Source organism: Podarcis tiliguerta (assembly GCF_965153285.1).
Source record: "Podarcis tiliguerta genome assembly, chromosome: 2".
Taxonomy (NCBI): Eukaryota; Metazoa; Chordata; class Lepidosauria; order Squamata; family Lacertidae; genus Podarcis; species Podarcis tiliguerta.
Window position 1 is genome coordinate 74,789,881 of NC_139535.1, and position 14,216 is coordinate 74,804,096.

Here is a 14,216-nt window from a genome sequence, read left to right on the forward strand (position 1 = left end):
CTCCTCATTCCCTGTACATTTGGTTTAAGAGGAAGCAGGGAGTCTCCAGTTCATCCAAGAGTGGTTACCAGATCTCTTCCTCACTGGCTTCTCTGTGTATTTTAGAAACACTATCTTTTCCACGGCTTCTCTTATTGTTTCCTCTGATCCATATATGAAGGTTAACGCAGGCACAGAAAGTATAAAATTTAAATTGATGCGCTTTTGTTGCAACAGTGGGAAAACTGCAAGAACTAGGTGCACCACCTCATCGAAAAAATGTGATTCCTTTCTCCCGCAGAGACTATTGCATGGAATGCAAGAAAATGAAATTAAACTGAGTACCCTCACAATATGAGGCTGTGAAGCATTGTACTGCAGAAAGGCATCCAAGACAGCAAAATGAAGATATCCACCTCCTACACACAGGGAGGAAAGTGGAAGAGGGAGTTTAAGCCTCTCTCTAGATTATCAGTGAAAGCATACAGTACATCAAATGAACCACAGTAAGAGGTAGAAGTAATGTAGGAACATAGGAAGCTGCCTTGTACATAATCAGATTAAGGTTTTGGTAATGTTGGTGCTGCCTGGCAGTAGCTGTCCAGGGTTATAAAAAGGTAAAGGGAACCCTGGAGCCGGCGTTTGTCCGCAGACAGCTTCTGGGTCATGTGGCCAGCATGACTAAGCTGCTTCTGGCGAACCAGAGCAGCACACAAAAACACTGTTTACCTTCCCGCCGGAGCGGTACCTATTTATCTACTTGCACTTTGACGTGCTTTCGAACTGCTAGGTGGGCAGGAGCTGGGACCGAACAATGGGACCTCACCCCGTCACGGGGATTCGAACTGCCGACCTTCTGATCAGCAAGTCCTAGGCTCTGTGGTTTAACCCACAGCGCCACCTGTGTCCCTTGTCCAGGGTTATAGGCAGGGGATATTCCCAGCCCCATCTGGATTGAACCACTGAGCTACCACTGAGCTGTGGCTTGTCCCCTGAGCAACATAGAACTATCTCAACAGTACTGAGTTCTTAAAGGGGAGGGGGGCATACACTGAAAACATCTGTTAAGAGCATAAGAATCCTGTTGGATCAATCAATCAATCTTTCTTTCTGGTCAAAGACCAGACAGATCCTGTTGGATCAGGCCAAAGTTCTGTCTAGCCCAGCATCCTGTTCTCCCAGTAGCCAAACAGAGGCCTATGGAAGATCACAAGCAGAACCTGAATGTAGAAGTGCTCTCCGTACTGATACAAGAATGTAAGAACCCAAGAAGTGGCTGCTAGATGAGGACAAAGACCCATCTTACTCAGCATCCTGTTCTCACAGTACCCACTCGAATGCTCAGGGGAAGCCCCAAAGTACTCTCCCCATTTGTGATTCCAAGCAACTGGTATGCAGCCTCCAACGGTGGAAGGAAAACATATCCATCACAGCTAGGAGCCATTCATAGTTTATCCTCCAGAAATTTATCTAAACTTGTTTCAAAGCCATCTAATAGGGAGCATCACTACATCTTGTGGGAATGAATTCCACAGTTAACCATGTGCAGTGTGAAGAAGTGCTTTGGTCTTTCCTATACTACCTTTCATATAATATCATATAAAATGATTCTGGAGTTAAGTCACTATTCTCATTATTACTGTTGTTCAGCCTGTGATTAGGCAGCCAAAACGGCATCATCCATGCACAAGAGGGAGGCATTAGCAGGAACACCAAGGTTTGCAAGGTGGGAACAGAAAAAGAGAAATGGCCATGGAGCGCTGACTCTTTTTGGGGGGTGGGGGCAGGAACCAGGTGGAAGGGAGGGCTGGAAGAATAATTGCATTTCGTAACTGAAAGTGTTGCTCATCTGTAATGGACTGTTAAAGTGTTATTAATTGTTCTCTGTCATTCAACATATATGTTGTTATGGTGTTAAGAAGTTGGTTTATTTTAAAGTGTTGTTTGGCTGCAGTAGGTGTTAAATTGTATTCTCACCTCTATGCTATTATTATCTTTAGATTGTTTTCTTTCACTGCTACTTTTGCATTTATTTTTAGTGAAATGCACAGGGTGTTGTTGTTGGGGTTTTTTACCAGACTTGTCATACTGTCTCGTATGCAGGAGGAGGGCGCTGAACAGAAACTGTCGATGCTGCAACATTTTATTGCAAGGGCTCACTTGTTTGATGCGATTTTGTTTCTGTCCTAAGACTGTCTTTCTCATCCCGATAACCCAAGGCACCATGACAGATCACAGCAGAGGGAACGCACACTGTCAGCAGCAGAATGATCATAATGAGTGGGTTCTTTGCCCACCTGGCAGAGATGCCTGTGTCACATTGCCATATAATCTTGCCAATTGGTTAAGATTTGCCTCAGGGATCCTCTGTGAGTGCTCACCATTAAGATCAGTTAGGTTGGCAAGCAGCAGAAACAGGGGCCCCAAAATATGGAACTCCCTAGCTATTGACTTCCATCTTGTACAGTTGTTTAGGTGAAAACTGAAGACTTTCCTCTTCAATACTGTGTTTAGCATAACTAGTTTAGGTGTTACCGAGTAGCTTCTTAACGTATATAGTAGTCTTCCTAGTATGGCTATTATATCTTTAGCTCTTGCCTTGCTCCTGTTTGTGTGTCATCTTGTGGGAGCACAGGACAGCCCTCAGAAGCAACTAAAAGGAATACTTTAAATAAATCATGTCCTCCTTCCACCTTGCATGATGCCTGGGAACTGAGCCTGATCCATCAGGGTGGTAATGCTGGTGGCAATTCTGACGCACTCCTTGCCTTGCAGGATTGACTTTCCCCTCTAACTTCCAAAAGGTTCAGCAGAAACAGGATGAGTTTATGTGCTTGTACTGCCTCAAGGCTGACAGAAGTGATGGGAGCCAGGGGATTAAAGCTAAAGAGCGTAGGCTAGTGGGGGAAGATGTGAACATTTTTCTTTCCTTGAGCCAAAAGTATCTATAAAAGGCTTTGAAAAACACAAGGGTAAGGCAAGTGCCTCTTACAGAACACCTTCTGGTTGCTTACTGTCTAAGAACACGCACCTTCCTTTTCAAGCAGACACCTGTATTATGCTTTCCAACATTATATTACAACCTTGAGAGGTGGATTTTCAAGAGACCACCTGTGTCTTTGAAAAGAACACGGGAATTAGAGCTCACAGTGAATCCACATCCTATCAATGAATGCTCAAAGTCAGTACTATTTTTGCTGCCGTCTAATAACTGCCAGGCAAGAAAAGTAATTTAAAAACCTGCTCACAGCTGGTTAAAATATGTGATGGAAATGTTGAGTGAAGGATTTAAACAGGGATCTGCAACATGAATACATGTTGCTTACCAGGATGAAAATAGTATTATGCTTAGGAATTAATCTTTGCTAAGCCAAAGACAAATCTTCTTTTTTAACAATAATCTTAACCAGATATTTATTTCAGTGATGTTTTCATTTATGTTGCATATTATCATTTCATCCCTTACAAATAGTTTCGAATACAAACCATTTTATTTGGGGGGCAGATGTTTCATCAGCTCAGCACATAAAACCATTGGCTGCTCATTCAGAAAACTATTCTTCAAAATGGAGTATTTGGACAAAATTCCATTTAACTCTCTGTGTGGACCTTTGAGCTAGTAACTACAACTGTCTACGCCTTTGGATTTACTGGAAGGAATCTTAGAGAAGTATTTAACTATGCTTTACTCGGAGTAGACCCATTGAAATGAATGAACATGACTGAGTTAGGCATATTAATTTACTCTGGTCTACTGCTCTGAGTAAAACATAGCTGAATACCACCCAGAATTGCTTATGCGTGTGTTATTAATTTCTCTCCGTATCTATTAAAATTGTATGTGAGCAAGAGAGAGAAAAACCACAAAAGGCCATTTTTTTTCATAAGGAATTGAATGGATAGGATTTTTCATTTTCAAAAAACATAATGAGAAGTAAAATATTTAACATCTCTAAAAGCATGATTTACCTAAAAAATGCCCTCTAAAGGGTTGCTTCCTGGGACTTTATATGAACTCCCCCCCCATAAATTAAGGGGCATATTTTGGAAATGGAATAATAAAATTGTATAGTTATAGAGTTTGAAGGTGCTCTGATGATCATCTAGTCCAGGTGTTGGCAACCGAAGGCCTGGGGGCTGGATCCGGCCCAATCGCCTTCTCAATCCGGTCCGTGGACGGTCTGGGACTCAGCGCGTTTTTACATGAGTAGAATGTGTCCTTTTATTTAAAATGCACCTCTGGGTTATTTGTGGGGCATAGGAATTCGTTCATTATTATTTTTTCAAAATATAGTCCGGCCCACAACATGGTCTGAGGGACGGTGGACCGGCCCACGGCTGAAAAAGGTTGCTGACCCCTGATCTAGTCCAACCCCTTGCAGTTCAGGATCTGGCCCGTATGACTCGAACCTGCAACCTTAGCATTATAAGCACCGCACTCTAACCAACTGAGCTGCAAGTTAACAATAAGTTTCTGGATTTTTTTCTTGAAAGAAACATTATCTACAAATGTCTTTGGGTATTGCAGGAGACTGTAGCACTGTCATGCAGTAAAACATTATCCAGCCTGCTGTGTCAAATGGCAGGCTACACAGTGCACCTTACAAACTGATCTCCTTACGAGAGAGCACACCCAGTTTCTCATTGCAAACAATGAAAGAAAGTGCTGCCCTGTGTGGGAATCTACCAACAAGGGCACGCTCCAACCTGACATTTCCCCCATTTCCCTTTTCTTTGTTCCTTTCGATTCTTGCACACAGGCTGGCAATGCTCATACTGCAAACAATGAAAGAGCAGCACGGGAAGAACCAGACAAATGAAAGAAAAGAAATTAAATGGATTAATTATATAAGGCAGCGATGGGAACCTGTGACTCTCCAGATGTTTCTGGCCTACAACTGCCATTGTCCCTGACAGTTGCTTGTGCTGGTTGGGGCTGATGTGAGTCACAAAGAATCACAGAATTGTAAACTGGAAGGGACCAGAGGGTCATCTAGTCCAACCCCCTGCAATTCAGGTATCCTGCCCACAGCTATCCCTGGGTGGGCTTGAATCGCCAGCCTTCCAGTTGAATCACGTGCCTTCCAGACACGCTGACCCACTGCGCCACTGGAGAGTCCCGAGTCCAACAAACTATAGAGGGCCACAGGTTCCTCTTCCTAGTTGGTCGATTTCATCCAGTACTGTGTGTCCTTGGATGGTTTCAAAAGAGGATTAGACAAATCCGTGGAGGATAAGGCTATTGGGGTTACTAACCCTGATGGCCATGTTCTACTTCCACTGTCAGATGCAGTATACGGTACTTCTGAATACCAGTTGCTGAGAATCACAAGTGGAGAGAGTGCTGATGTGCTCAGGTCCTTGTGGGCAGGCTTCCCACAGGCATCTGGTTCAGCAGGATGCTGAAGTAGGTGGGCCAGTAGGCTGTTATGTTCTCCAGCATCAACTCAGCTGGAGCTCAGGCAGTTGTCTTTTCCAACCTTGCTACACAATTTATTTTTATTTTTTAAAAATGGAGACACCAGGGGTTGAGTCCTCAACTACCCTATAAATGTCCAGTGTTGTTTTTGTGTATTTTAGTCTTAGGTTTATTTGTCTGGTGATAATGGGATTTTATTATTGTATTTTACTGATGCCTTTTAGTGATTATTCTGAAAGGTGGTTAATAAACATTTTAAGCAAATAAATACCGGTAAGTACCACTGGGACACAGCTTTAACCACCCTTTGGTGCAGCTTTAACCCTCATATGTGTTTTATGTCCTTATTCTGTAACACCAGACTATCCACCTGAACCTTAGAAATCTATTTAGCCACTAAATTGTGTGTCCACATTGCAACTATAATTTCCTAGACTCTTTAGATGTTATCCTTGTTAAGCTTATATTACCTTTTTTAGTCTGAGATACACATTTCAGGAGCATCATTATTATTATTATTTTGGTCCTACTACCTGCTTGTCTGCATTGATCCCCAAGAGAAACAGTTACAAGCCAAAAATAAGAAGCAGTAATTAAAAACAGAAATAGAGGGCTATTAAGTCAAGGGAAGAGCAGATGCAGAGAAGCAAAATGGTTTTCAGTCCTGGACTCAGGCCAAAAGCTTTGTGCTGTGCTACCAACAACAATAATCCCACCTGCCAGATTGTTCCAGGCTCAACTGATATAATCATGATGCCTTAAATGCAGTGCACACATGTGCCCCCATCTACAAACCATGTTGAACTCTTCTTTCTTCTGGGAGAGTAAATACTGAGCACTTAATAACAACCTTTCCAAATGAAATCTAGCAATAGATAGAACCATCATTATTAATTTACCACAGCCTGCGTTGCGACTGCTCTTTGAACCCTGAACTGTGATTCGCTGCACTAATCGCAAGGCAAAAACTGTTGAATGTCTTAAAAGCTAATGCATAAATAACAGATTTGGTTCATTTGTAACGTAAGCTGCCATGATCTTTCTCTAATAGTTCACCAAATACACAGACTTATCTTCTATCTATCTATCTAAAGGTCAGGAGGAGAAATTAAAGTGTGGATCAATTAAATGACCCCTCCAGAGATCCATAGACAGGTATTTGGGAGAGAGACAGTGTTAAGGGGCCAGCAAACCATTAAAGAACTGTTGTATCTAAATACAGGTAGCCCAATATGTATGCATTTATTTAACTGTATCACTCTTCATGAGCAATTTTCCATGCTTCGTTATAACTTTCCCAAGTAAATGTGCTAGAGACTTGTTTTCTAAAACAAAAGCCGAAAACTCACAGAAGGTGCATTCCCACACAACACACACACAACTCATAATTGACCACAGCACTTTCCTCCATGTAGTGTTCTAGTTCCAGATTAATTCATTCAACCACATACTTTGCTTCTCACTTTCATTTAGATATTTCATATCAATGTAATTCATTTCATCCCACATAACAAACTGCTCAGAGTATATATATATATATATATACAAATATATATATATTTACGAAAGCAAATATATATATAAATATACACTTGGCATATTTGTGAGTCTGATTCTGTAAGGATGACTTCTTAGGTTACATGTTTCAGATGAATGATATGTTTATGACAGGAAAAGGCCACATTAAATCACTGATAAACTCAGTCTTCCATATCTTTGCCCAACAGTGCTGTAGCTCTTTCCCTTCCTTCTATAGCACTCACCTTTCTATAGAAAAATGTCAAGAATCACAAGCACCTTTCTGGAGTATTCATATAATATTGCTGTTATTTAAGCATAATGGCAGTACTGACAAACACTATGTGAAGCTAACAATACCTTTCTGAATTCTCCAGTGTTTCTATATTCACACAACATCATATCAAAGAAGATTGGGATGGTGGCTTTCCGTAACTCAGCTTCAGGAATAAGGGTCATCTCTAAGATGGGTCCAACCATTCCAGGAATAAAGCGGATTTTATTCTGCCCTGGATCAAAGTGTGAAAGAGAATATTAAAAATGGGACACAATGCATGCAGACATTCTAGGTACCTATTCTATTATTATTATTATTATTATTATTATTATTATTAACCAGCCTTCATCATACATGAAATCCGTTCAAAAGAGAGATGTACAAAAGTGTGTATAAAAAGCGATTCACACACAACTTGCAATTGAAAACCAACAAATGACAAAAGGACAAGGGAAACACAAATTAAAACCTCAGAAAACATTATAACTAAAAACAATCTAAAAGTATCATATATATTAATGCTTCAGTTTTAAATAATTGTTTGCATACATATATCATATGTATCAATTAAGAAGTTGTTGGTTCAATTCGGAAAAATCCTTCCAATGGACTAAGAAATGTCCCATCACATAAGTTCTACGGGTCTTCTGCTTCTTGCCCCAATATAGTGGAATGGACAAGACTGTTCCTTCTATGCTAAAAGTCCAGATTCAGTACTTTTATGACTATACAGACTAGTATCTAATGCCCCTTATCCACATCATAGTTTGATGAGTTCTGAATATCTTGTGCCTCAAGCTTTCCATAAGCTTCCCATTTCCTCTTCCAATTATTAAGAACCGATGTTGTGTAGTGGTTAAGAAGAACATGGATTATGACCTGTAGTTTAGCTCAGCCATAAATTCACTTGCAAGCCACAACCCACTATGTTTAACCACCCCACTAAAGATGTTTAATATTATTAACCTTCTTTGCACAAATAGACATTCATGAAATTCTTTGAGCACCCCTTTAAAAGAACACCAAACTATTACAATGAATAGTATAATGAAGAGCATTATAGAAACAATGCTATCATCATTACTAAGAGCAGAATTATTGATCATCATTATTGGTAGTTGTGGAATTGGCACTACTACAGGTGCCGTACAATACCTGTTCTGCATTTGTAAGAACTCAACTGTTTAGTGTGGCAGCATGTACACCTGGGAACTACCTGCCTACTGAGATCAAGCAGGCACCTTCACTGTACTCTTTTTGGTTCCTGCCCAGATTCACAGAAGATTGAGCTAATTTTAATCTGTTTTAGTATTTTAACTTTTGTATGTTTTAAAGTGTGTTTGTAAATGTTTCTGGCTTTATCTTTTTGTAAAACATTTTGAGGGATTTTTTTCTTTTTACCGTACCAAGTACTGTAGTGTATACATTTTATGAAATAAATAAAATGCATTATTGCGGCAGTCTTACATACGGCTTAACTTTGCAAGACCACAAACTTGCACTGCTGCTATAGCAGATTTGCAATTCGAGATGGAATGCCGACTCCAGAAGCACCTCACAATATCCTAGGTAGTGGCCAACTGAATGTACTTGCACATGGAGTCAGTTTCAAACATCTCATTGCTGAGTGTGCTTGGAAAGGGAAATAATTGGAAACAATAGATTTCTTCACCCCTTCCCATCAAAACCCATCTATCAGACAACATTTTACAGGAGCCATTTGACATATCCTCTTCTCTCCATCACAATGGACAAAACTTATCTGCCTTCATTCCTGGATGACTAATGTCAGCCATTAGAAAGCTCAGAATAGAAATAGTGTCCTGCTAACTCTATTATAGATTCGCTGTACAATGGCTTAAAAGCCATATGAAATAGAGAGTCATCGGAGTCTGCCTTAGGAGACATTTGCAATTATGACAGACAATAAAAAAATGAAGAAATGAGGTTGCAAATGTCATCTCTAACAGGAAAAAACAGCTTTTTAATATTCTTAAAATATGGCTTTTTGCAGGACAAAATCAAATGCAGAAAGACTCAAACCATTTGTTTGTTAGTTTAATGATTTTTTCCTAGAAATCCTTAATGATGCCTAATACTTCAGGGAAGGTAGATTAAAAAACCCCCAAATACGAATAGTTGTGGTCCGATTTAGGATTGATTTGTAGCAGTACCGCCTGACATAAGGCACCTTGTAAAACCACAAAAGAGCAGCAATCCATTCCCACATTGGAGCTCATTCCTCAAGGTCTCATTTCACAACCAGAGCTGCTCATACTTGTATAATAGGGACTAATGCAATTGCTTGGATATATTAGACCTGCCCTGTATCCATTATTAAATCTTGGGGCATTTCCCCTCTTTTTTCCTTTTTACAATGTTCATACCACCCAGTAACAAATGTTCTCCAGGCAGTTTACAGTACTAGTAAGTATTTCTTCTGCAGAGCAAATAGCAATATTTAGGGGAGGCAACTTTGGTTGGGACAATGATACAAGGAGATATGGCACAGGGTTTTTGTTTTCTAAAATAAAAATAAAAATAAATCCTCCCACAGCATAGAGATCCTGATCCCCCTTCTCTCCTCCAGCTGCTTTTAACCTTAAGAAAACCACTGGTGAAAGAAAAATATTTTAAGTGAATACATTTTTTCCTAGAGATAAGCATGCACATCATGTATTGAATATGGCCTTTCCCCTCAATAATAATAAAGCTGTTTTCAAGATGTGCTTTAGTGGCTTTAAAAACATGTGTGGAACAACAATCCTGTTCTTTTTCATTTCAACTGGATATTAAGCAGCTGTTTTTACAGTTTCTGTTGTTGTTTTTAATCTCAGCAGAAATAGTAATCTGTACCTAAAGCATCTTTTGTTTTAGTACCCTATTAAAAATCAGCTGAAATAAAAGAAGAGACCCATCTGGATGGAAAAATAGTAATAACTATGAAAAACCATAAAAATCCAAAATAATTTTCATTCTCTACATTACATTTTCAAACACACATCTATACCAAAGGAAGAATATTTGAACATTTGATTTCAGTAAGGCTTTTAACAAAGTCCCCCATGATATTATCGAGAAGCTAGTAAAATGTGGGTTGAACGAGCTAACTGTTAGGTGGATTTGTAGCTGGTTGACTGACAAAACCCAAAGAGTTCCTCGTCATCCTGGAAAAAAGTTGACAAGTGAGGTGCCGCAGGGTTCTGTCCTGGGCCCCTTGTTGTTCAAAGTCTTTATAAGTGACTTGGATAAAGGAATTGAGGGGAAGCTCATCAAATTTGCAGATGACACAAACCTGGGAGGGGTAGCTAATGCCGCAGAAGACAGAATCAGAATTAAAAATGACCTTAACAGGGCACTGGGCACAACTAACAAAATGAATATAGGATCGGGGACACCTGGCTTACTAGCAGTACATGTGAAAAGGATCTAGGGGTCTTAGTGGACCACAAGCTTAACATGAGTCAACAGTGTGATGAAGCAGCAAAAAAAGCTAATGCTATTCTAGGCTGCATCAACAGAAGCATAGTGTCCAGATCAAGGGAAGCAATAGTACCACTCTATTCTGCCTTAGTCAGACCACACCTGGAATACTGTGTCCAATTCTGGGCACCACAAGCTGGAATATGTGCAGAAGAGGGCAACCAAGATGATCAGTTTTCTTTTTTCTTGATGATAAATGAGAAGCTGCAGTGCCAGCCTAGGTATTTGCAATCTGCAGACAAAAGATCAAAACATATGCCACTCTCCTTAGACAGGAGTTCTTTTCTTTAATGACAACCAGACATTGGAGTCCAGAATACAGTGTCCGCTCATGCAACTGACACCCCAAGTGAACGAGTTCAGTTTGATCTGCCTGAATGTCAGCTTTCTGAAGCTGTCAAAGATACAAAACCTTCCAGGGTCTCCCAATGTGTTTCACTGCAAATGGAATTTCTTCTTTTACCCATCTTTGCAATACTTTCCCCCTTCCCTTTTCCTCTGCATATTCTAATCCCACGACACTTGGTACCTTCACACATTTAGAAGTTATTTTATGCCGTACACACACCAGCAAACAAACAAAACAAACATATAAATTGTAGGATGGAGCCACTTTAAAACACAAAAATAAACCAATGTAACAACTCATCTGATCTTATTAGAAATGTTCACTCAACACCTATTTGAGGAACATCTGTGTTCCTGACTTACTTACCAAGTTTGTACCACATGTCACGAATAGCAAACCCAATCAAGCGTCTCATGTCTCCATATCTGTAAGAGAAAACAGAATACACTTAGTCATCATCAAAGCTTTGTTGTGAAAATGAGAAGAAAATATAGCTTTCAAGAAGACTTACTTGCAGACAATCTTTATGCACTTTGCATGGGAGAATTGTTCCAGCTGCAAAGAATCCTGGGTGATAAAAGCCACAGCAAGATGGAAATAGTTGTTCCACAGCTGTAAATTAAGCAGAAGACAGACCCCTGAATAGTTGTAATGGGTTTCACCTAAAATGGGAGGTGATATTAAGCTGTGTGAAACCTAAATAATTTATGAAGGCAACCAGCCGAAGCAGTGCGAGGTTGGAATATTATGCAAAGTTGGAAGCTCTTATTACCTTGCAATTAGAATAAAGGCAAGAGTGTGATTTTTATACCCGTTGGCCTGCATTCCCTCAGTAGCATCAGGAGATTCATATGGGGTTCATTAGCTAATAACAATAAACCACAATTTACAGCAGTGCCTGTGAAATGCTGCATATCCCAAGTTAATCACAACTCCCCAGATCCAAACAACCAATGTAATTATAGTGTGTTATGGGGGCATATGTTAACCATAGCTTTGTGAAAACTCCCAGTGTTTCTGATGAACTAAATGTTATCAGAAGAAAAGTAAAATACGACCAAGAATAATTTCTATTCACGTCAAACTTCTATTCATTCACATGCAGTGAAATCTTTCAAAAAGCTCAGAATTCTGAGGAATAAAAATGGGAGATGAAGATGAATAGATGGGAACTTTTGCCCACTATCTTTCATAAATAAAAAGCAGAAGGATATGTTTTCAAGGAGGTGATGGAAAAGAATTGACTGCAGAAGGGCCCCTACTTTATTGTGTCAGTACAGAAATGCCAGTATACGTTGAGTCTTGCAGCAGTGGAAAAGCATTTATTCTTTCCCACAATTGTGGTGATTTTTGCATCCCACTGCAGCCCCACCCCCACCCCAATGCCTCCTCTCAGGATGTTCCAAAGGGAGTGACTTGGGGCTGCAGTGAGGAGGAAGAGCCAGGGAAACTGAGCCAACTTCAGGGAAAAGCAGCAAGACAAAAGGTTGAAAACTCTTCATAAACCGTATGACGCATTACGCATAAACCAGAACTCTACTGAATCCATTAATTCATAGCTATGACATCGTCTTTCACTGTGGCATTGAGCAACTACCCTAAGTTCACGTTCAACCTGGTCTGCTAGCAACACCCCTATGCCAGCACACTTTTTTCACACATAATGCTGCAGTAATTACTGGAGGCGAAGGGATCACACTGTTTTTGTACTTTTCCAATCTCTAAAATTAGCATATTTACCTCCCTTGCAATAAATCTCATTTATATTCACATCACAGTTCAATCAGACCCTCAAACAGTATAATCTTTGCAAGTGTCACTCTTCCACCACAATTTATCAAACAAACTTGGAAAAGGAACGAAACATAAACTGAATGGTACTATCAAAAAGTAGGGTCACATAATTTACTACTATAATTTGATAGGAGGCAAACTGATGAAAAACTAATCAGGGTCAGCAACCGAAATATTTATTGAAGAGCGAAGTAGAACTGTTCTTTTTTCACACACTGAAAAATTGTTTCACATACACCTCCCAATCTACCAATTTTATTTTCATTGCTGCAGAGCCCAACTGATGCCTAAATTCACTTTTTGCTTTTTCAATTCTAGCAACTGCAGCCAGAAGGGGGTCAAAACACTTTTGGGGGAATATTTTGCTGCAACAGACAAGCATGACTGCAGCTTCTGATACAGCTAGAGTTAACTTTGAGGCAACAAGGAGTGTCTGAGTGGCATCAGTGTTATCCTAATTGCTCCCTTTGTGTAAGTGTCAGAAACTGAACAGGCACAGAAAAGGAATTAGCTTCTATTTGCTCACAGAAACCCTGCCGCTGAGTCAGCAGATGGGCGCACTGAAGAAACAAAGTAAAACAAAACCCCTTGCCCCTTTTCAGTTCCCTGTTCTGCCCCTGCCATGTGACTAAGACAGCAAAATGCCCAGCTTCAGAAGTGTCACTTTGCTTTGACATTTCCACAAGCATTAAATTCACTTGAAAATAAACACTTGCTCACAACAGATGCACTTAAAATGTCCACAAACTGAAAAGGAACAAAGAAAATATATTGTCACAGTCTCACTGAAGATAGTGGAATTCAGTGTTCCTCTTGTAGACAAGGAAAAGAAGTATGGCCGATGAAATGGAATGGAATGGAATGAAAATACAAATAAATTCTGTCATACTTTGAGATTGCATTTCTTCTGTAAGCACTGCTGATGCAGTTTGGGCTATCGCTTTTCAAAAACCAGTCTCTAAGAGGGGCATGAGCAGTGGAGGCTGGCCCATTAGGGAAAGGGAGGTGCTTTCCAACAAACCTACAACCCACTCCCCTTCTCTGTTTCTTACATTTATATTCAGTACATCACTTCACATTTAGAGACACTCAGGACGCATTTCTGCCCATTGCCTGTGCTGGTCAACTATCTCACAGCACAGTCAATCACAATCATTCCTATGGTCCCACCCCAGTGTCTAGAGATTAAAAAAGGGGTTTTAAACAATAAATTCTAAAAGGAAGGGATTAGGCCTTAGAAGGGGCAGAGGACCAATATGAATCTCCATTTTCATTTGATTTTCCACTTTTCCCAATGGAGTAAATACTAGCCAATCAGCAGTCCCTTAGTAAAAGTGATTGAGGGGCAGGGGAGGGGAGTCCACTCTCTGTGTGTATGTAAGCAAAAGGAGAGAGAA

The 14,216-nt window shown here is 40.1% G+C and overlaps 1 protein-coding gene across 6 annotated transcripts in view; it reads right to left on the reverse strand.

Annotated features, from left to right (window-relative positions):
• The window catches only part of DOCK2 (dedicator of cytokinesis 2), a 245,877-nt gene that overhangs the window by 47,838 nt on the left and 183,823 nt on the right, over positions 1 to 14,216 (reverse strand). For all 6 annotated transcript variants that reach the window (XM_083430680.1, XM_083430685.1, XM_083430683.1 and 3 more), the window contains 3 exons: positions 11,537 to 11,637; positions 11,392 to 11,450; positions 7,277 to 7,425 (listed from right to left, as the gene is read on the reverse strand). In XM_083430680.1, the coding sequence (XP_083286806.1) occupies positions 7,277 to 7,425; positions 11,392 to 11,450; positions 11,537 to 11,637 (309 nt within the window). The remainder of the gene's footprint in view (positions 1 to 7,276; positions 7,426 to 11,391; positions 11,451 to 11,536; positions 11,638 to 14,216) is intronic.